Source organism: Periplaneta americana, chromosome 14 (genome assembly GCF_040183065.1).
Source record: "Periplaneta americana isolate PAMFEO1 chromosome 14, P.americana_PAMFEO1_priV1, whole genome shotgun sequence".
Classification (NCBI taxonomy): Eukaryota; Metazoa; Arthropoda; class Insecta; order Blattodea; family Blattidae; genus Periplaneta; species Periplaneta americana.
The window spans coordinates 109,036,502-109,058,653 of NC_091130.1; the positions used below are offsets into that span (position 1 = coordinate 109,036,502).

The 22,152-nt window shown below is 34.6% G+C and overlaps 1 protein-coding gene across 1 annotated transcript in view; it reads left to right on the plus strand.

Moving 5' to 3' along the window:
* The window catches only part of LOC138713647 (dynein beta chain, ciliary-like), a 206,356-nt gene that overhangs the window by 46,543 nt on the left and 137,661 nt on the right, over positions 1-22,152 (plus strand). The window contains exons 13-18 of the mRNA XM_069845903.1: positions 265-820; positions 2,881-2,981; positions 9,619-9,838; positions 11,223-11,300; positions 14,028-14,225; positions 20,600-20,769. Of these exons, the coding sequence (XP_069702004.1) occupies positions 265-820; positions 2,881-2,981; positions 9,619-9,838; positions 11,223-11,300; positions 14,028-14,225; positions 20,600-20,769 (1,323 nt within the window). The remainder of the gene's footprint in view (positions 1-264; positions 821-2,880; positions 2,982-9,618; positions 9,839-11,222; positions 11,301-14,027; positions 14,226-20,599; positions 20,770-22,152) is intronic.

The window sequence follows — 22,152 nt, forward strand, 5'->3', positions numbered from 1 at the left end:
AAATGCTGACATTAAATTTAACATGAAACTTTTCAACCATTATTCTCGAATATCCCTTGCTGTGCTGCAACATTTTCTGAAGTTAGCTGTTAGCCAAGTGTCAAAACAGGAATGTATTGTCAATTGACATAACTAATTAAGAGTATTGATAAATTTATTAGTTACCTTACTGGTTCTTGTGTCATAAAACATTCGATCATTACCTTTTATTGTTTGGGAAGAAAAAAAAGGATTTTATATTATGAATTAACTTTCTTTCTACAGGTATAGGGAAGTCAAGAAAGTGAATTCTCAAATTCGTGAGCTCATGGAAGAGAATTTCAAGTTATTCTTCAACATTAAACCACCAGAATTAGAGGAAGAGGAAGAACAGGAAGGAGAACAGAGAGGGGAAGAAGAGGAAGAAGACGTAGAGTTAGGTGAGGAAGATATGTTTGAACTGTTAGAAGAAGACACCGCAAAAAAATCTTCATTAGAAGTAGTTGAAGACATTGAATTGGAAGAAGAATCAGAAGTAGAGAAAAAACTTTCAGAAATTCCATCAGAAACAGTACAAGAAGGTCAACTTGACATTACACTGGAATTATCTAAACAAAGTGAAGAAGAGGCTCCGAGTATTGCTCAAATATCTCCTGGTCCAACAACTGTTTCACAGGAAGTTCCTCAACAGGAATCCAAATCTGATACTAAACCTAAACCTGCTTCAGAAACAAAGCCCGAAACTGAAATTGAAATGTTACTTGAGTCTTCAAGTCATGATCAAGACATTGAATTTGAAGATAATGTGGAAGCTGAATTTGGTGGGGGAGTTGAATTGGAGGTATGTACATTACATTCAGGTAAAGTTTAACATTGCCTTGTATTTAGGAAGAATAATTTGAAGAAAATAATTATTTGTTTTTCAATTAAAAATGTAAGGCTGAACTACTACTGCTATCTACTTTGGTTTCATTTTACTTTTAACTCAAAACATAGAACTTGGTAATTATGGAGATTGACTACTTTTGGACAATTTTTTCCAAACTTCCATTTTCGCCGTATTTTCCGTCTCAAAAACGATAGAAATATTTTCATTTGTCGGAAATGAATTACAACCTAACCTAACCTAACTTATGAACACGTTATTATAGGTCATTTCCGACAGTTGAAAGTATTTCTATCGTTTTTACGACGGTAAAATTAGGCGAAAATGGAAGTTTGAAAAAATACACACCGCCAACCGGATTCAAAGATGGCTTACGAGGAGGTGTGATGTCGACCCAGTCGACTGGCCTCAAAATTCACCAGATATGAATCCGATTCAAAATTTGTGGGCTGCAGTCAAAAGGATCCTACGCTCTAATTGGGCAGAACAACCACCCGTTCGGACACCTGAGGAATTGTGGGACAGAGTTCTAGATGATGCGTGGGAGGAGATGGCCAAGAATTTAGACCTGTTCCATAATCTTGTGGACTCCATGCCGCGCAGAATGAGGGCAGTTGTTGACGCAGGTGGTTTGTGGACGAGATACTAGTCCCCACCACAGGCCTTGTATTGTTAATATATTAAAAAATTGTTTTTTTTTTTTTTTTTGTTAATTTAATTATTTATTTGTGTTTGATATGCGTCTGGTTTTTTAGGATGTGAAACAAGTATTTTTGTTTATACAGGCCAGGTCTCGCCTATTAATAGCCCACGGGTGATGAGCAATAATATTTTTACAAGGCAGGCATAACGAAGTTTGTTAACAAATGCCATTTCACATTTAAACTAATAAATTAAGTAAAAGTTAAAATAAAAAAGTAATAATTCTACCGTACCGGGAAGCGAACACACAACCTCTGGAACGGATGTCAGACTTCTTACCACTGGCCACACACTGCTTGTAAGGTTTACTACATTAGAGACGGACGACTTTCAATGAAGAGACACCACAGCAATGCCTTGCAGTGGGTTACGTTTACACGAGTGAACCGCGCGATAGAACTTAGCATTTCTATCGACCAAGAGTCGGCCCATTCTTTTTGCCGTTAAGTGTACATATGGCCTCGACTTCTCCATCAAAATTTGTAGTACTAAATCCAAAGGGTTTGTAAAAGGAGAACAGACGGGATGTAGCTCCAGCATCTGCTCTGATTTGATTTGTTAGCAAGGAGCTGTTAGTAAAAATATGGAGCCATTGTTGTTCTGGGAATCTTGCATGGTTTGTTTCTAAGGCGTCTTTCGGAGTGTCATTTTTTTGACATCCTCCAGTAGATCTGTATAATGTTCAATATCTAACATTTGTAACGGGTTTACTTTAAGAAGTAGATTTTCTTTGTTAGTAGGGAGAGTTATCTGTTTTTTGATATCGTGAACTTTAGAGAGAAAACTTTCCTGTGTTTTGAGATTTGTTGTAAAATTTTTTGTCTGCCAGGTGTTGAAGGGGAGACTAATTAACTTTTCATGCTGTATAACAGCAGTCTTTTCTAGTTCGTATTGTTGGTTTATTAGTATTTCCATAGTTCCTATTGGGGTAGATTTTACAGCCCCTGTGATTAATCTGAGGTTTTGGTTCTGGAAACATTGGATTGTGTTAAGGTTTGCTGTTATAAGAACTTCACCACAATATGTGAATAAAGGTACATTTCTGCTGAACTAGCACTCCAGTTTTAATGATGAATGGAGGAGTAAATAAGTGAAAGCAATTCAATCTTAATTTGGTATTTTCTGTTCTACTTTCTCATTATAACAAGCATAAAGAAAAATTGTGTTGTTACAAAACGTCGATTTTGAGATATTTGTGGATCTGTAGGTATGTTTTCAGCACCCTTAATGCTGAAAAATGGGTTTTGGTCATATTATAATCTGTGGACATTGAATTCAAGAATCAACATGATCTATGAATAAATTCTTCTCAGTTCCCAGATATGAACCCTGAAATGAAAGTCAAGTGGGAGAATTACGAACAATATGTAGATGATATTGTAAGTAACGGCCTTTTCAACGCAATTGCTTGCAGGTGAGTGTAGAAATGTGACTATCATATTCATTTCCTCTTATCTAATTCATTAAGTTCTTAACAGCAGATTCATTATTTAATACCATATCATGTTTTGAAGGAGAAAGGAACTGGCCATTATCTCCTGGCTTAGTTGCCTCATGAGGGATGCCTTACTGGTGTCATTTATGTGGTTCCAATCAGTCTCGAGACTGCTGACTAAACATAATATTTTAATAATAAAATACTCATTTTTGGCCAAATTTTTGTTACAGTGTTCATAAAATCGATAAATTACATTAAAATTGAAGGAAATATACTACAGTGGTTGAAAAATGTTTGTAGAAAGCTGCATTAATTGTATAATTTGTTTGAATTAAAAGATGTGAAAGTTGAAAAATGTTTGTAGAAAGCTGCATTAATTGTATAATTTGTTAATTCAAACAAATTATACAATTAATGCAGCTTTCTACAAACATTTTTCATATTTTAAGTACATTCATACGTAGAAGATACAATATAATTTGTGTTGTCAGAATTTAATTATATATTTTATTTTCAATTTAAACATTTTAAGTCAACAAAAGATATTGTAAATTACTGTAATTTCATGACAATTTATTGTTTTAAAATTTTAGTTATTAATTGCAATTGTTTCTGTTGCAGTCTTGATATCACTGAAGATGCTGAAGCATTCCCCGAACAATGTATGATTAAGAAAGTCAACAGACAAAAAAGTGCTCATACAACTATAGTATATTTCCTTCAATTTTAATGTATTTTATAATATTTTATTTGATATGTCAGTAAAGTAGTTTTGTTAGCTTGTCAACTGGTAAGAGAAGAAGATTATGCTGACATTATTACACAATGTGAGAAAGTATTTCTTTTTTATTTTATTTTACATTGATGGTGTTAAATGCCTTTGCATCTAACTGCCAGATCCGTAATGATGCTTGCTTTTCACAAATGTAGTTAACAAAACTAAATCAATGGAAATTGAAGTGTTTCCATTTTCTTCATTCAGGATGAAGATAAGTTATCTGGTTGCAGTCAGTTCATAACTTTATAACATTTTTATATAATTTTTTGATGAGTGGGTTGGGGTATGAGCACAGTTTATTTAAACAGTTATGTCTCTCTCACTTTTCAGACGCAGTAACCAAGTAAAGTATAGTATGTTAAGATTGAGTCCTGCTAATGTACTAATTAAATTAGTCTGAATAGTAGTTCCTTAGGACTATGTCTTGTTTTGAAGCCAAATTGTTCGTCTTGAATTCTGTGTGATGCATTTAAAATTGATCTGAGGCGAAATAGTAGAAGTTTTTCGAGTATTTTTCCTAAGATAGAAAGTAGGTCCATTGTTCTGTAGCTAATTTGGGATCTTTTTCAGCCTGTGCAATGATATGTGCTTCTTTTCATCCTTGGAGGAAGTGCATATATGTTTGAAAAAAGTATTATAAATTTTTATCAGGTACCGTATATTATTGCTCATGTAGAGATAGATACTCTTCAAAGCGATTGAAGAAATTACATTTGGGCTGGCTGCTTTTTATTTAGAATGGATTGCATTTTATTTACGATTTTTTTGAAGTGGCAGCGATATAGATTCCTGAAGCTGCACAGTTTCCATGACTTACCAGTAATTTGGTGCACTGGTTCAAGATGAGGGTTGAATCATAGTTGAAAGAGTCAGCTGTTATTTCAACTTGTTTTGAGAATCATGATGTATCATTTTAAGTTCCGTATTCTGTGTAGGTGAGCTTTGGGGATAATGTACACCATAAGACACAAAAAAAATGGGTGGCCTCTAGAGACTAAATGTTTTATTGAACACTATGGTTTTCTACCAATTGCTGTATTTGCGGGGTCTAATGTGTTTGTAGATAGTAACCATAAAATCGAAGGTTTGAATCCTCCCTCTTCTTCTTCTTCTTCTTCTTCTTCTTCGTCTTCTTCTTGGCTTTTCTTTCTTTCTTTCTTTCTTTTTTTTTTTTGAATGGTCTATACCTGCTATTATTTTAATATTTCAATGTGATTAATGAATTTTAGGGCACCTATGTGTAATTGAAATAACATTCGTTTGGCAAAATAACACAATTATGTAATTGAATAATAATAAAAATAAAATTCAATATCGGGTGTATAAACCCTGCGAATTTATTATTGTCTTCATTCTTCAGGGCATAGATAAAATCGAATGTCTAATGTAATGATGGCGATTGACATACTGTCCCAAGCCACTCCTACTAACTACCATAGGGCATCTTTAGTTCATAGTTCTCTGAAGGCCAATGTGATTTCATATCTCGTTTAATCTCTGCCTACACATTTTCCAGAGAGTTCAAATCTGGAAACCGAGGAGGCCAGTCACATCGATATGCTGCTGCCTCTGGAGTAGTAACCAGCTTCAATCCTTGCACATGTGTGAACAGGATGATTATCCTGTTGGAATTCAGTGTTTCTTTCAGGATACGTCATTCTCACAGAGGGAGCCATGATACATTCAAGTAATTTGTTCGTCCATCCCCAGCATAATATAGATACATGACCACTGGGATACCGCAGAGCCACGTATTTTGAAACGTATTGGGTTCCAGATGGGAAGTAAACTATTACTGACCCTGATTTTATTGTCGAAAATGTGACTTCATTCGAGAATATTACTGTACTTTATTCCAGTTGCGGTCAACATTTGCTTCTGCAAATGCCAGGAAAAATAGCCTGTGGTTGTCACTAAAGTGTTCTTTCAAAGCAGTCATTCGCACTAAGAGTTCTGCAGATCGAAAAAGATCATGTTCTACGTCTGCAATTGGAGCTACATTCTCTTTGGAAGTAGATACACGCCTCCACCCAGACCCTGTCACCCACTGTCTGCCTGTGGATTCAGGATTTCCTAGTCTTTGAGCTACTGCAGTAGCTGAAAATCCTACGTTGCTGACGAGAGTGAGCAGTGGTTGTCTGTTCTTATGTGTATGTTCATCCATCGTGTCAGAGTGTAAATAAGTCAGTCCCCTCTCTCTCTCATTCCCTTGCATAGGCAGGGAAAGTTTTTTTTATTAATGATAAACACGAAATGTAATTGAGGGGGAGATTTTATCATAAATTTGACTTATTTATGACAGTAAATTGTAGAAATTTTCGCGAAAATTGGCTCTTTCTGAGAAAAATCTTCATTTCCACAATAGAAACGAAAAAAAGGGAATTTCTTTTTAAATCATTTTGAAGAAGTACAGTATATTAACGTTGGAGATATCGCTACAAAAGATTAAGTAGACAAATTATTTGTGAATCCTGTTATTCTCTTTAACCCTTAGAATCCAGAAGACTTATACCACTATTGTACGCAAATGTTTAACTCTTAACCGCGGGTTTGTGTACTTGCATACTTGGGTAAATTCGTGTTGGGTTCGTTAGCTGAGTGGTTTAAGGCGCACAAGATATGTTTGGCCAGCACATTGTGCCTAAGATCGCAGGTTCACGTTCCAGCCACTGCAGTCAGTTGAGCCTGTGGTAAAGGATGGGGAGGGCCCATGTAAAACAATCGGTGTAATGGTATGCATGGAAGCTGACTGGGTTTCAGTTGACTGCTCCTTTTTTAAGGAAAAAAAAAAAAAACAAAATTTTTTTAAATTATTTTAATCGACTGCAATGTCGTTAATGTTGTATAAAATTAAAGAAATCGACGTAGTTCATATCTAACATACAATTTACAACATATTATAGCACGTCATGGCCATAATACTAGCTGCCCACTTTAGTGGATGCACGGCTCCTAAAGTTTAATTGGTGACTGGGTTTTTGTATAAAACTGAATTAAGTGATAATGGATGCTGATTTTCAAAGGGTACAAATTATTATCATCATCATTATCATTATCATTATCATTATCTTCATCCTTCTGTGTATTGGACCTAGTAGCCCATTACAGTCTCTTGCCAGTGTTCATTGGTATACCAATCCCTCTGCAATGGAAGATTATTTCTAACTGAACTTTCGCTCATCTCTTTGTTAGAAGCTTCAGAACATTATCTATATTATATTTGTCGAAATAGAATATGTTCAAAACCAAGCTCTCAGACTCATTACTGGTGGAATCAAAACAACTCCAGTAGATTCTATGAGATTCCTCACTAATATTAACAGCATCAAAATGACAATAGAAGAAAAAGCACTGATTCAATATGAAAAACTTATTAGATTACCAGGAAACAATTGGCATTCATACAGTCCTCTCTGTAGATTGAAAACTCTAAAAAGTTTCATATCCATTGTTCAAGAATTAAAGCAGAAAATCAATATCCCGAATTTAAAAGAAAACCTACAAATTAAACCAGACCCTTTAAGTCTATTAAATATAGAATATAATCTAAATTTAACAGAAGAAATACTGAAATCAGAAGTAAACACTGAAATACTAAAACAATTGCCTTTAGAGACAATTAATATTAGGTAACCTCCACAAAACTGGCTTCATTTATACACTGACGGATCCTTGATCTCCAGAGAACAATGTGCCGGTGCAGGTGTTACGTGCTGTCTCTTCTCACTTTATAGAGCTCTTGAGTATGGAACAACAAGTTTTGATGGAGAAATCATTGCAATAAGTGAAAGTCTCAGGAATCTTCTATGCCACATCAATAAATTTAAGAATGCAGTTATATTGTCAGACTCCAAACCAGCTATTCTATCAATAGTCTCTAAACACACACTTTCATCTCAAACAGCAGAAATAAATAAAATGCTCTCTCAATTAATATCACTCAATAAAAGAATTGTATTCCAATGGATACCATCCCATTGTGGAATCCTGGGAAACGAGAATGCGGATGCTTTAGCAAAGAAGGGCAGCACTGCTACTTACAGACCTGTTACTAAATCTACATATTACTCTGTGAAAAGATTTATTAAATCTACATACTTAGACTTCAACAAACAAAATGTAACAACACAATCCCAAGGGAAAAAATGGAACTCTCTGCATCAAAATCCACAGTTAATTCCCGATTTACCACGAAAATCGTCTGTAGCTGCATTTAGATTGGCAACAGGCCATGATTGTTTGGCCAAACACCTGCATAGAATTGGAATATATCAGTCCCCTAACTGTCCATTGTGCAATTCAAACCAAGAAATGGATTCGAACACCTCAAAATCTGTGCTTCAGTGGCTGGCCATGATAATATCTTTGAAAAATATTGGAGTGCAAGAGGTCAAATGACTTTATTGTCAAACGCCTGGCATTAGAAAAGAACAACAAACATATTATATTTAATCTTCATCTTACGATGTTTGGGTGACGTATATACGTCCGTTGATGTGACATATTAATGAATTAAATACTATTATAGTCACAATCATGCCATGGTATGAAAGAAAAATTTCACAACCTCGAGCGGGAATCGAACCTGCGACTTCCTGGTCTCCGGTCAGGTGCTCTACCACTGAGCTGCTGACTAAGCTCAGACGCTATGGACAGTACTCTATAACAGAGTCGCCAATATGAAAGGATAATTCCGAGCCTTTGGCGTGAGACGAACTCGATAGCTCAGTGGTAGAGCGCCTGACCGGAGACCAGGAAGTCGCAGATTCGATTCCCACTCGAGGTTGTGAAATTTTTCTTTCATACCATGGCATGATTGTGACTATAATAGTATTTAATTCATTAATTCAATATTATATTTTTCTTGAATTCAGAGACATGTGCATCACTCCAAATAATATCGTCAGTAATATTATTTTATTGGTCCATTACTTCATAAAATTTCATCACCATTATGTGTACAGTGTCCTTAACCCTCTATAGTGTGTCCGAGTTTAAGACAAGAGGAAGAGTTTGCAAGAACCACTAAAAATAGCTGCAGTGAAAAGTGTGACATTTGTTCGAAACCAAAGGACACTCTGAATCTCATTTTGAGAAGAACAACTAGATGACATGGCAAATTCACTTATAACAGTCTTACATTTTTCAGTTTCTGACCACTTATAAAAGAATTTGTTTGTATTCTTTTTTATGAAAACATGACTAAGAAAACTATAACTTGAAACAGTATTATCATGTATTTCACAAGCACAGCCATCTTTCATGCGTAACACTAGTCTTCAATTAGTGTCCTTTTCCCATTGCTTCCTTTGTAAGTTGTGCAGGGACTGTCTTTATTTTCCTCCATTGGCGTATCTTTCACATGCATTTTTTCAATAATTGGAATTTGAGTCGTTACAGAAAGCAGATTTAAAAAAATCCTGTATCATATTCCATTCTGATTTTTTAAAATATAAGTGTAAAGCTTTCATGGAATTGACAACGAATTGATTTAATAGAATAGCTTTCAATATGAGAACACTTCTTTGATGCAGATGACAACATTTTGAAAAACACATAACTTGCATAATAAAACACAGAATGCCTCTCTAAAAAAACATGATAGGATAATGTTTTTAAAAATGAAGTTTATTTCCTTTTTTCCACACAGCCATGCATTTCTTAAATTATCTTTATGAAAAGAGAATATGTTTACAGTGTTTGTCTTCATCTAACGCAGCTGGCCCTTTAAGGAAAGAACTATCCACTTAATTTTGTGTTACTCATTTTTTTGTCTACCAAGATTCTATCTTGTTAATGTATACTTTCACTATAAATATTGCATTGTGTTAACAGCTTGTCTTTGTTCATGGATGAAATGGAGTCTGGTCATGCGTCTCCTCTCTTTGAAGTGGCTTTGGAATTACAAGAACCTGATATTGTTTTTGTGCCTTCATTGTCTCCTGACGATCCAAATGGCTTCTACCATTTAGTGGAGAATCTCATTACTGACATTACACATATGTCAGCCCTTGTTGAGCGGGTTGCTAGACATCTTGCACAAACCAACTATAAGGTAATTGTGAAACTTTTTTATTTATTTTTGCTGAATTTCATAGAGACATTAATGATATTCTTCATATGGGAAGAGAATTCAGTTTAAGATATGGTTTGAAAAATAATAGTGAAACTTGTTTTCAGTGAGTAGAAAGTGTATTATTTTGCAGGATTATTTGAATGCAAGAATATTTAGAGGAGAATGAAATTACATTAGTGAATGGAAGTAAAATGAAAACAAAATTACGGCCACTGACCTAGCTGAAGCAGTAGCACGTTGAACTCATGATGCTGCACTCGGGCATGGGTTCAATTCCCACTTGGGCTGATTACCTGGTTGTGTTTTTTCTGCGGTTTTCCCCAACCGTAAGACAAGTGTCAGGTAATCTATGGCGAATCCTCGGCCTCATCTCTCCAAAATACCATATCACTATCATCAAATCCGCCGATCCTAAATAACCTAACAGTTGATACAGCGTCATTAAATAACCAATATTTTAAAATAAAAGCTCGTGATCTGAGGCTGTTTTAGGTGTGGGTTCGAAATGCATCAGGTCTGACTAACTGATTGGGGTTTTTTCGAGGTTTTCCCCACCTGTGAATGTCGGGTAATACCATAGTGTATGCTCGGATTCAACTTGCCAAATATCATATTGAATCACCAATTACACTGACATGGCCACCAGCGTGGCTCAGTCGATTAAGGCGCTTGCCTGTCTGACATTGCGCTCAGGCAAGGTTCAATCCCTGCTTGGGCTGATTACCTGGTTGGTTTTTTCCGAGGTTTTTCCCAACCGTAAGATGAATGCCAGGTAATCTATGGCGAATCCTCGGCCTCATCTCGCCATATACCATCTCACTATCACCAATCTCATCAACGCTAAATAACCTAGTAGTTGATACAGCGTCGTTAAATAACCAACTAAAGAAGTACACTGACACAGTATAATCTACAAAAAATTCTAGCAAGTGCTCTATCCAGGTGAATGAATTTCTTTTTTAATTTTAATTTGTTTTGAGTATATGTTACATTTAAATACATTCATTTTATTAGTAGGTAGTTTCCTGTTTTGAAAATTATAGGAGATTGAGAAATTATTCGTTTCTTGGGTCTTTTAATCCAAATTCCTGCTTTCTCGAGACTGACATACCTGTTGGGAATTAGTACGTCCAAGTGAATGGTTCTACTTTCATAAGTCATAAAAATTTCCTGAATTCTTCACATTGGTGAACATTTCGTGAAAATTTCAAATAGTCACTGCATTTAACAGAGTAGATTTATTTTATCAGTTTTTTTCCTCAAGATACTTTATATAATATCACTAACTTCAACCATTGTCCACGTTTAGCCAGAGATGCATCACATGCAATGTACTAAGTATCATGATTATTGTTTTTTACAGGGGGACATGGACAATAACACTGAACTGAAAGAAATGATTATCGAGATCCTAAGTCATGTGCGCCTCACAATTTCTACAGTAAGTTCATTTGCCTTTGTAATTTAATTTATTAGTATTATTAGGCCTATTATTATTTGGGTACATAGAATAGCTCACAATAAAATTTAAAACGAAAAATTATATAGACAGGTTTCAAACAAAAGAGATTAAGACATATAGAAAGAAAAAAATAGAACCTAGTACAATTTAAATTGAGTGTACATCATAAAGATGCTGGTAAAATATCGCTACAGAAAATTTTATTAAGGTGGTATTGCATTGTATTGTATTGTATTTATTTATTCCCTGTACAATCTATTACAGATTATAGGTTCGTTATTAGATACACAAAATACAAACACACACGCACACACACAAACACACAGACATAGACACATAAATAGACTAACATAGATTAGGTAAAAACAAGATAGGCCTACACAATGAGATTATATTAAACAAGTTTATCATCTGAGATGATTTATTTGGAGAGCGATTGCATCTTGAAGATGTCTCTGCAGCTTGTATTTTTCCCTCCACTTTACGAAGGTTTTCGTGCTGTAGCAATGTAAGATGCTTTTGAACAGTAAAGCAGCAGTCGGTATTTATTTCTCTATCAGGTAATGAATTTACTTTTGAGTTGAGTTTTTTTGTAATATGTCTTCAGTGAAGCTTTAATTGGATGAAATTTCACACAAATTTTGTAAGAGATGTATTAATGATATCGTACTTGTAAGTTGATGATTCATAAGTTGCGTTCAAATTAGTACACACAATAAAAATACTATGTACTGTAGTGATTTAGAGGGGTGATAGTAGGAGGAAGAAGAGTAGGGTATTTATATTTGCTGATGATAAGGCATTGATAGCAGAAGAGAGACGATACTAAGGGTCAGTCTACTGAAGATAAATAACATGTGAGCAGTATGGGATGAAGATAAATGCAAACAAGACGAAGATCATGATTATCAAAAGAAATTCGAAATGAACCTGGACAGCTTGAAATACTAGGGATGTACTATAAGTGGTAACCTGAACTGCTGCCAGGGAATAAAAAAAAAAAGGATATCAATAGCAAAGGAAACTTTTAATAGAAAAAGGAGCATCTTCTGTGGATTTCTGGAGAAAGAACTAAGGAAGAGACTAGTGAAATACTTTGTGTGGAATGTGGCATTGTATGGGGCAGAAACATGGACATTACGACGAAGTGAAGAGAAACGAAATACTAAAATCATTTTAAATGTAGATATGGAGAAGAAAGAAGCATGTGAAATGGACAGACAGAATAAGAAATGAAGCTATGCTAGAAAGAGTGAAGAAAGAATAATGCTGAAACTGATAAAGGATGAGAAAAAAGGAATTGGCTGGGTCGCTGGCTAAGAAGAAACTGCACTGAAAGGAATAACGAATTGAAGAAAAGTTCGGGGCAGAAGAAGATGCAGTGCAGTCCCAATTAGCATACTCAGAATACTATCTTGGAATGACTGCAATCCAGACCTTAGGTGTAGCACACTGCAACATTGTAGACGTAGGTTAAAAATCTCCTACAAAAGATAATTGAAGTACGAGAGGTTTCTGTGACATAAATAATGGCTTGAAAAAGAAATACATGACAATATGTGGTATCTATTTTACCGATAGTACAAATTTATTATTTAAATCATACTAAATAATTTGAATAATTAATAGGAGTAATAATGAAATTGTTTTACTCATACTACTATTATGTAAAGTACATTTGACTCTATTACATATGTTACAGAAAATAATATCAAAAGAGAGGATTTTTGTACTGATAACTAATAGTAGTAATAAAATAATAACGAAGCAGGATACTTCCACAACAACAAAAAAGAAACAAATGAAAATAAAAAAATACCGGTATCCATGATCTAAAAAAATGGTAACAAAATTTATATTTCTACAGGAGCACTTGTCATAAAGAAGTTATTCTATGGAATTGAACACATTATTTCAGCTGTTACAGAGAGTGATTGGTGATATTGCATGCCAAGAAGCAGCAATGTTATTGATTGCATCCTTTAGAGTGTACTTTTTAGCAACTCGGTAACATTGCTTTCCTCATTATCGAATATTTTACTCTTCAAAAAATGCTTTCTATAACCATGCTTCAAACTCTCAATCACGCCTTGGTCCATTGGCTGAATGAGTGACGTGCATTTTGCGGGCAGAAAACGCTATGTTATTGAATTAGCACTGTGGGAAGTTGAGATTACATGGTCTGCAGCATTATCTGTTAATAGCAGTGCTTTTTCGGGCAAATTATTTTGTCGCAAGTACAAAAACAAACCTATGAGACAAACACAAAAAAAAAAAAAAATTAGTAGACACAAAGAAAAATGTAAATTTCAAACTCTATAAACATAAAGGTACATTTTTTATCTTATATGTCAGGCATCACAAAACGTCACATATTCATGACACAATATAAATGCTACCTGCTACACACAAAGTGAAGACGTGGTGGGGAGCATTGGTTGCAGTAAGTTAGACAGCAGAGGTGGTTTGTGATTGTTACTACCTTCTGTGTTCATAACAAAGAAATAACAAGAGAAAGAAGGAATGAACATCTTTTTAGGATTATATTATTTTCATCTGTATCCTTTTATTTTTGATTACATTATTCAATTTGGTAAGATCTCAAAATTAGGTATTGCTTCATAAATAGCTGCTGCCAAATGTGCACGAATATGGTATTATGGTAAGTTCTCCGATTCATAATTTGTATATACATTTTTTTTTCAGGCAGTGGATTACAGTAAAACCTTTGAAACACACTCATATTTGTGGCTGGATGATCGTCGTGTTTTTCTCAAGCAATTTTTGTTGTATGGTCATCAACTAACACCTGAAGAGCTAGACTTATTAGTAGTTGCTGCAACTAATGAAGATATACCTGGACTGAAGGAGACTCCACCAACAATCCAACAGTTCAAGGAACAGGTGAGACCCTAATATCTTAACTACTATATTTATCAGACACCACTTTCAACTGTCAGTCCAAGAGTTGTATTTCATACTCCTATTACTCCTTGCCCTGGGTAGTGATTGGTCTTTCAGAAGTTATTAAGTGATCATCCAGTAAAACTTTCACTCATGAGACAGTCTAGAATTCAACCATCACAGAATCCAAGTGAAGTACTTACTCCTAGTTGCTGCTGCTGCTGTTTTCTAATGCCAGGCGTTTGACAATAAAGTCATTTGACCTCTTGCACTCCAATATTTTTCAAAGATATTATCGTGACCAGCCACTGAAGCACAGATTTTGAGGTGTTCCGAATCCATTTCTTGGTTTGAGTTGCACAATGGACAGTTAGGGGACTAATATATTCCAATTCTATGCAGGTGTTTGGCCAAACAATCATGGCCTGTTGCCAATCTAAATGCAGCTACAGACGATTTTCGTGGTAAATCGGGAATTAACTGTGGATTTTGATGCAGAGAGTTCCATTTTTTCCCTTGGGATTTTGTTGTTACATTTTGTTTGTTGAAGTCTAAGTATGTAGATTTAATAAATCTTTTCACAGAGTAATACGTAGATTTAGTAACAGGTCTGTAAGTAGCAGTGCTGCCCTTCTTTGCTAAAGCATCCACATTCTCGTTTCCCAGGATTCCACAATGGGATGGTATCCATTGGAATACAATTCTTTTATTGAGTGATATTAATTGAGAGAGCATATTATTTATTTCTGCTGTTTGAGATGAAAGTGTGTGTTTAGAGACTATTGATAGAATAGCTGGTTTGGAGTCTGGCAATATAACTACATTCTTAAATTTATTGATGTGGCATAGAAGATTCCTGAGACTTTCACTTATTGCAATGATTTCACCATCAAAACTTGTTGTTCCATATCCAAGAGATCTATAAAGTGAGAAGAGACAGCACGTAACACCTGCACCGGCACATTGTTCTCTGGAGATCAAGGATCCGTCGGTGTATAAATGAAGCCAGTTTTGTGGAGGGTACCTAATATTAATTGTCCCTAAAGATAATTGTTTCAGTATTTCAGTGTTTACTTCTGATTTCAGTATTTCTTCTGTTAAATTTAGATTATATTCTATATTTAATAGAGTTAAAGGGTTTGGTTTAATTTGTAAGTTTTCTTTTAAATTCGGGATATTGATTTTCTGTTTTAATTCTTGAACAATGGATATGAAACTTTTTAGAGTTTTCAATCTACAGAGAGGACTGTATGAATGCCAATTGTTTCCTGGTAATCTGATAAGTTTTTCATATTGAATCAGTGCTTTTTCTTCTATTGTCATTTTGATACTGTTAATACTAGTGAGGAATCTCATAGAATCTATTGGAGTTGTTTTGATTCCACCAGTAATGAGTCTGAGAGCTTGGTTTTGAACATATTCTATGTCTTTTTACTCCTAGTTGTAGGCCTACATCTGCCACAAGTTGAAGGGGTATGAACTTAAAATCACATTCTGGATGATATATTCTAAACAACATGCATTGAATTATACACAGAATGACGCAAACTAGACCTTTCTGCGACTATTCGTTTCCAAGTAACACACATTTAAATGTGGATACTGGCAGTGTCTGTTACATCACATTGCCATGCTGCACCACAGCGAATCCATTCCTGTTTTAGTTTATCACGTTACATCCACTATAATTCATGTCCAAATTGCGAAAAATTCCGTTCTTCTGTGTCTTTTTTGCTTGGCTTCTTCTTATTTAATGAACCTATATTATGTCTTGTCCTTCCTGTCTGTAACCCCAGAATTGTGTAACTGCCAACCTTATTTTTCAGTACGTCTTCAGTTACAGTAACAATTAGCCGTTGTCTCCATTTTATGAATTTCTTACTATATTTTATTTTATACATCCATTCACTGCTAGATTTTGAAAATTCTACTGAAGCACCTAATTCTTCTTTTTATGTGAGTTGTAGTGCAGAGCTGCAGTCATAGACTTATGTGCATACCCTTGAAACTAAAATGCACTTTTTTCAGTAGATACTTCAATCTTTCATTGTGATAGCATTCTAACCTGCTTTCTAGTGTGCTTGAAATTGCTCATATGTCTCAGATCGTCCAAAAATCCCTTGTCTTTGATAATTGAAGACCTCTCTGGAATAAGGGTGTAACCAACAAATCTATAATACACGTTTCAGGAGAAAAGAAAATAATTACAGGGGCATATTTTGTTAGGTTAATACTTACTAGCAGAACCATTTGATTAATCAAGGATACAAGTTTATTTAGCTATTGAATACGTTCATTTATTGTTATAAATGAATGCTTCAAAATTATTTTTCCATTGAAGTCACATATTTCATTAATTTGATGTTACACCCTTTCTCGAGGGAGGTCTTCAATTCCTGCTTAAGTAATATAATGATTGGAGTTAAATTTAATCAATTTTCTGAGATAAGCCTCTTCTTCATTTTAATTATCGTGAACATATGAAGTAAATTTTCTGCTGCCTTCCCAGGAATGTAAGTTACATAATTATATTATGCTTTAAAATAGAGATGAATTTTTCTATCAGTGATTCACTGTCATTGTCACATGTAGCAGCAGACCACCTCATATGATTATAAATAGATTTTTTCCATTCCTGCATGTCGGAGTCTTTGCCAAAACATTAATTTATCTTTTTCATTAATGCTTTTCCGAGATGCCGAACATTAATTTTATTTTTTTGGGAAATTTATTTTTTATCATGGCTCTTACTCCTGTATGCCTGTCAGATGAAAACAGTTTTACAGGTAATCTTTTGCTTAAATCATTTAACAGTTCTTCGCAAGCAGAAGTATTTTGAAGTCCAATATTTTGTGATTCCTGGTCAATTTTCTGTACGCCCTTTTTCCCCAAATGCTTTTCTCCCGAAAATAAAATCCCCGATTTCTAAACCCCGAATATTTTTTCCTAATGCTATTATTCCCAAACTCCCGAAAAAAACATTCCCAAAAAGTTTGTTACAAGATTAGTTTGTATTTCATTCTCAAAATGATCATATTTGTGTCCAGAACTGAAGTATATAAGTATAGTAAATATTATGTTTCTATGGCAAGGCACAAGAATAATAGGTCTGGGAAAAAGTTGATCTAGGACAGGGATTCTCAACCTTTCGAAGATTGTGAGCACTGCCCACATGAAATACTAAATGAGCGAGCACCATGAGTACATAAAATAAATAAATAAACAAATACATTTTGAAAACAGTTTTTAAATCCTTGAATTTGAATGTTACACAGAATTTTAGTGATGTTCAAGGAGAAGTTCCATGTAGCTACACATAAACAGTCCTGCAGATGTGAATTAGTTATCCATGATCGTGCTTTGTTCTTGAGATATTTAAAAAATGAGAAGGTTTTTCCACATAGAGGATACAATTGAGGACTACATGGCAAGAAGGACGAATAAGCATTCGAGCCCATGATGTTCCTTGAGCTTTTCTTGCGCGGAGGAAGGAGTGGCAACCAAGGAGTTGTCCCCTACTCTACTACCCTCCTACTCCTGTAGTAACTCACACCGAAGAGCAAAGAGTTTGCAATGCATTAGTACTTTGTTATGATGCAGTCATAGGGTCTATGTTATTTAATGCCTACAATTTACGATATTAATTAACTTAATAACTATTAGAGTAATATAATATATAAGAGAAGAGAATTAATGATCGGGTTAAAGAAGAAAACCAAATAAATTGTTGTTTTCTAATGCCAGGCATTTGACAGTGAAGTCCTTTGACCTCTTGCACTTCAATATTTTTCAAAGACATTGTCATAGTCAGCCACTGAAGCACAGATTTTAAGGTGTTCCGAATCCATTTCTTGATTTAAATTGCACAATGGGCAGTTAGAGGACTGATATATTTCAATGCTATGCAGGTGCTTGGCCAAACAATCATGGCCTGTTGCCAATCTAAATGCATCTACAGACGATTTGCTTGGTAAATCGGGAATTAAATAAATTGTTATAATATAGCCTAATAGCTATTCAAATCAAGTCTTCAATGAGCATAAATTCTTAAGGAAAAAATATTAATATGCTTTAGGTACTTTGATACAATTAATGCATAATGTAATAAAGAGGCACTAGGTACAGTCATAAAAAATAACTTCACATATAAAAACAGAAGTTCATTGACTGTTGAAATTATAGGTTTACTTTCTCTTATGAGGGACACTTCTGAAATATTCCTTTGCAGCAGCTAAATTACATTATAGGAAGTATTCTTATAAGGTAAGGGTGTTAAAATCTTTCGACGTGGACGAAATTCCAGTGTGTTTGAAAGGATTCATTTCCTTGCATGGGTGCTATTCCATCTCAAATCGACCGAAATATAGAGAAAATTGACCTTGCAATTTTTAAATATAATGAAAGTTTTTCTGTCCGTAGACAACAGTGATACAATGCTTTGTGCAAAGTTTGAAGCACTAATGGCTTCGTTGCCAAAGCCCGGCATTAGATAACAACAACAACAACAACAACAAGTTTGAGGCATCAGAACTTCATAGTGTTTAAATTAAAAATATTTAAATTTATCTTATTTTCATAAAATTAGGAACTTTAAACTGTTGTGGCTCCGAAACCCTTTCACCCAATGATCAAAATCATGATTTATTTTGATGCTGAGAAGTTAAAGTTTATGTTGACATGTAAACAGTTTTTCTTACTTTTTTATGGAAATGGAGAAAGTGAGATATTTCTTCATTAAGACGCCTTTGCCCACGAAAAAATATTATTAAAATACTGTATATGGTTAGATTCCGCGTTGAAAGTACAAATAAACACATTTTTTTACTGCTGCAACGTTTATAAGAAAGTATTGAAAATATCAAATAAAAAAAATAAATAGCACGCGCGTCAAGTAACCAGCTGACTGTGAGGCGGGAGCTAGCCAAGGGAAGCAAGGCCAGGAGACAAACACGTGATGTATCGTCTAGTAATGCATAGCTGGGCTAGCTTTATCACAGGTTTTCATAAACACAGGAGTAAAATGACGCCCAACGCTCGCTTATCTTCATCTCTCAGCCAGTGCGTGTGGTACTGCGCTGTTCAAGTCCAGGCATGTGAAAATAATTTATTTAATACCCTCGAAACTTATTGCCGTGACACTAAGCAAACAATGCCGAATCCCTCTTAATAATGCAAGATTTTTTCTCAATATTTTTTTACATTTTTACAAATGGACAAAAAGCCTAAAAGTAAATAAAATCAGATTATCTGTCTCTCTGTATACAATAAAAATAAGGATTACTTCTTATCATAACCTACCAAATGTAAGCTCTCGTTCAATGTTCTGCAGTAAATGGTTCCAGAGTTCTGAGCGCTGAAAGAGATTTGTTTTTATAAAATACGCTAAATTTGTTGCTCAACAATACGAAAACCGTTTGACTTTCGATAGTATATTTTTGCAAATGCACTCTCCTCAGCACCTTGTATAAATAGGGAAAAAATTAGGGTATAAAAAATGGGAGGTTTTTTACTGATCGATTTCATATGGAATAGCCCATGGGATCTCTTATGAGTGCGTTCAGGTATTACAGAACTCTCTCAAGTCTACAGGTATGCCTCCTAAAGATCAACATGACGAACAGAATAAAATAATCATCACAACAAAAAACCTGATGATGTCTTTAAAAGTGTGCTCAACCACATTAAATCATTCAAGGGAAGGAAAAGGCATTATGGTCAGTCAAAAAGTGATCGAATATATCTTCCTGACAATCTCAACATAAAAAAAAATGAAATGTATATTTCACAGGGTCGTTCCGATGTGTCTTATGAATACTAAAGAAAGATTTTCAACACCAGATTTAAAATATTATTTGGATATCCACGCCGTGACACTTGCAGTACATGTGACAAGTTTCAGGCTGAGCTCAAAGTTTATGAAAATAAACTCTCTGATAACATTGTGTCTTTTCTTCCTGTACTTGTATACTCGTAGAATACACTGTATTCGCTTTGTTTCTGTGTTTATGTACCAGCTAGGTCCGGTCTACCTTCTAAGCTTCATACAACAATGGCATATGACTCTGAATATTCCAGCAACTCTATTCATCCTTTTTGTCGTGTACAATTCATTTGTTTAGTGAGTAATTCCATCCTCACCTTCCTGTGATGCAACGTGTTTTTAACAAACGTGTCCATGGAGATAAAAAATATGGTTCCTACAGAAGAACTATCAATGTGACTCAGATGATAGTGCTTTTGCCTATTAATCAGAGACTGTGATTGGCTATGAATTCGAATTAAAAAACGAATACATCCCATACACTCGCACTTCAACAATCATGTTGCTTTTTTATCATAGTGTCTTTCAATTTGATTTCTTTTTTTAATTTCAGATTGATCATTATAGTGATCTGTACAAAGAGCTTGAGAAAATGGAGAAAGAGAAGATATTTGATTCTTGGTTCAAAGTGGATGTGCGCCCTTTCAAACAAGCTCTACTTAATACAGTTTGCAAGTGGTCGAATCTATTCAAACAACATCTTGTAGATCATGTTATTAACAGGTACGAGAGTCATAAATACCAGCTAAGTAGCTGAGGCTGGCTTAGGTAGATTATCTTAGGTAGCGTATAATAGGTAGACAGCATGGGGTAGATAGCTTAGAATAGGTAAACAGCATAGATTAGGTAGATAGGTTAGGTTTAACTAACTAGTGTAGACTCGGTGTCTGCTACTTTTGTTATCGTTATGTTGGAGAATTCCCAGATTCTGAGGTTTCAAATCCTTCGAGTGTGCGGGATACAGTCAAGAAATTAAGAGAGAATGGCTTCTTAATTGATAAGGAACCTTCCCTGCATCGCAGAGTTCTCACTGTAGAAAGTTTAGGTGATTAGATTAGATTAGATTAGATTAGATTAGATTAGATTAGATCAGATCTTTATTGACCGATAGAATTACAAGCATTCATGGCATCATCAGTACACAAGAAAAATAACATAACATACAATATATAAATAAACTTAATTCTAAGTGAGCTTCACATGCAAAACTACAATTCCTTTAATCATATATTGAAAGTGAGAAACAGTATGGATTATATTACAGAACAACTTAATAGTAAATGACATGCAAAAATAAAAAAATAAATAAAATAAAAAAAAAACATTCTTAAATATATAAGCTCGATCTTCAGTCTCCACTATTCCATCAAGTCTCTCTGTTTCATTTTATCAGTCTTGACTTCAACTCTGGGATACCTGGAACATAAAATGATCAAGGGTAGTATCAAGGAGAGAACGTTAATTACCAAAATTTTTAATTTAGATATTCATTTGTGCAAAATGGCATGTGTGTTAATAAAATATTCTTTACCTCTTTTTTTTTTTTTTTTAATTTTCCCTGTTAAGTTCTTTGATATTTTGTGGAAGTTTATTGTATAAATTGCTGCTTCTATGTGATATGCTGTTGAGACTTCTGGTAAGCTTGTAATAATTCAAATGTATGTTTCGGGATGTTCTGGTGTTGTACTGGTACTCATGATAGAAGGAATCTATGTTTTGATTAATAAATCACACTGTTTCTACTGATATTGGTGCTAGGCTCGAAAATTGTTTGTGAAAATCTCTCAGATGTTCTGCGCAAGAGATTGGTGTATCTAAATCTTAATCAGCAAGGATCGCAACAAAGTTACTTAAATTGTTGCCATATGAGACGATCCAAGTGCATGGATTGCAGCTGAGAGATTCTGACAGCAAAGTGAACTTTTGTGAGTGAGTGTTGTGTTACAAAGTATACTTATCAATGCGAATAACACGTGCAAAACAACTGTTTGCCCCTCACACTACCTCATAGTTGCTTCCACATGGTGATAACTTAGTCAGCCTATGAATAACATGTGCTGTTCACCTGCTTCATTGTGGTGGGATTCACAGCATTCTCATATACTA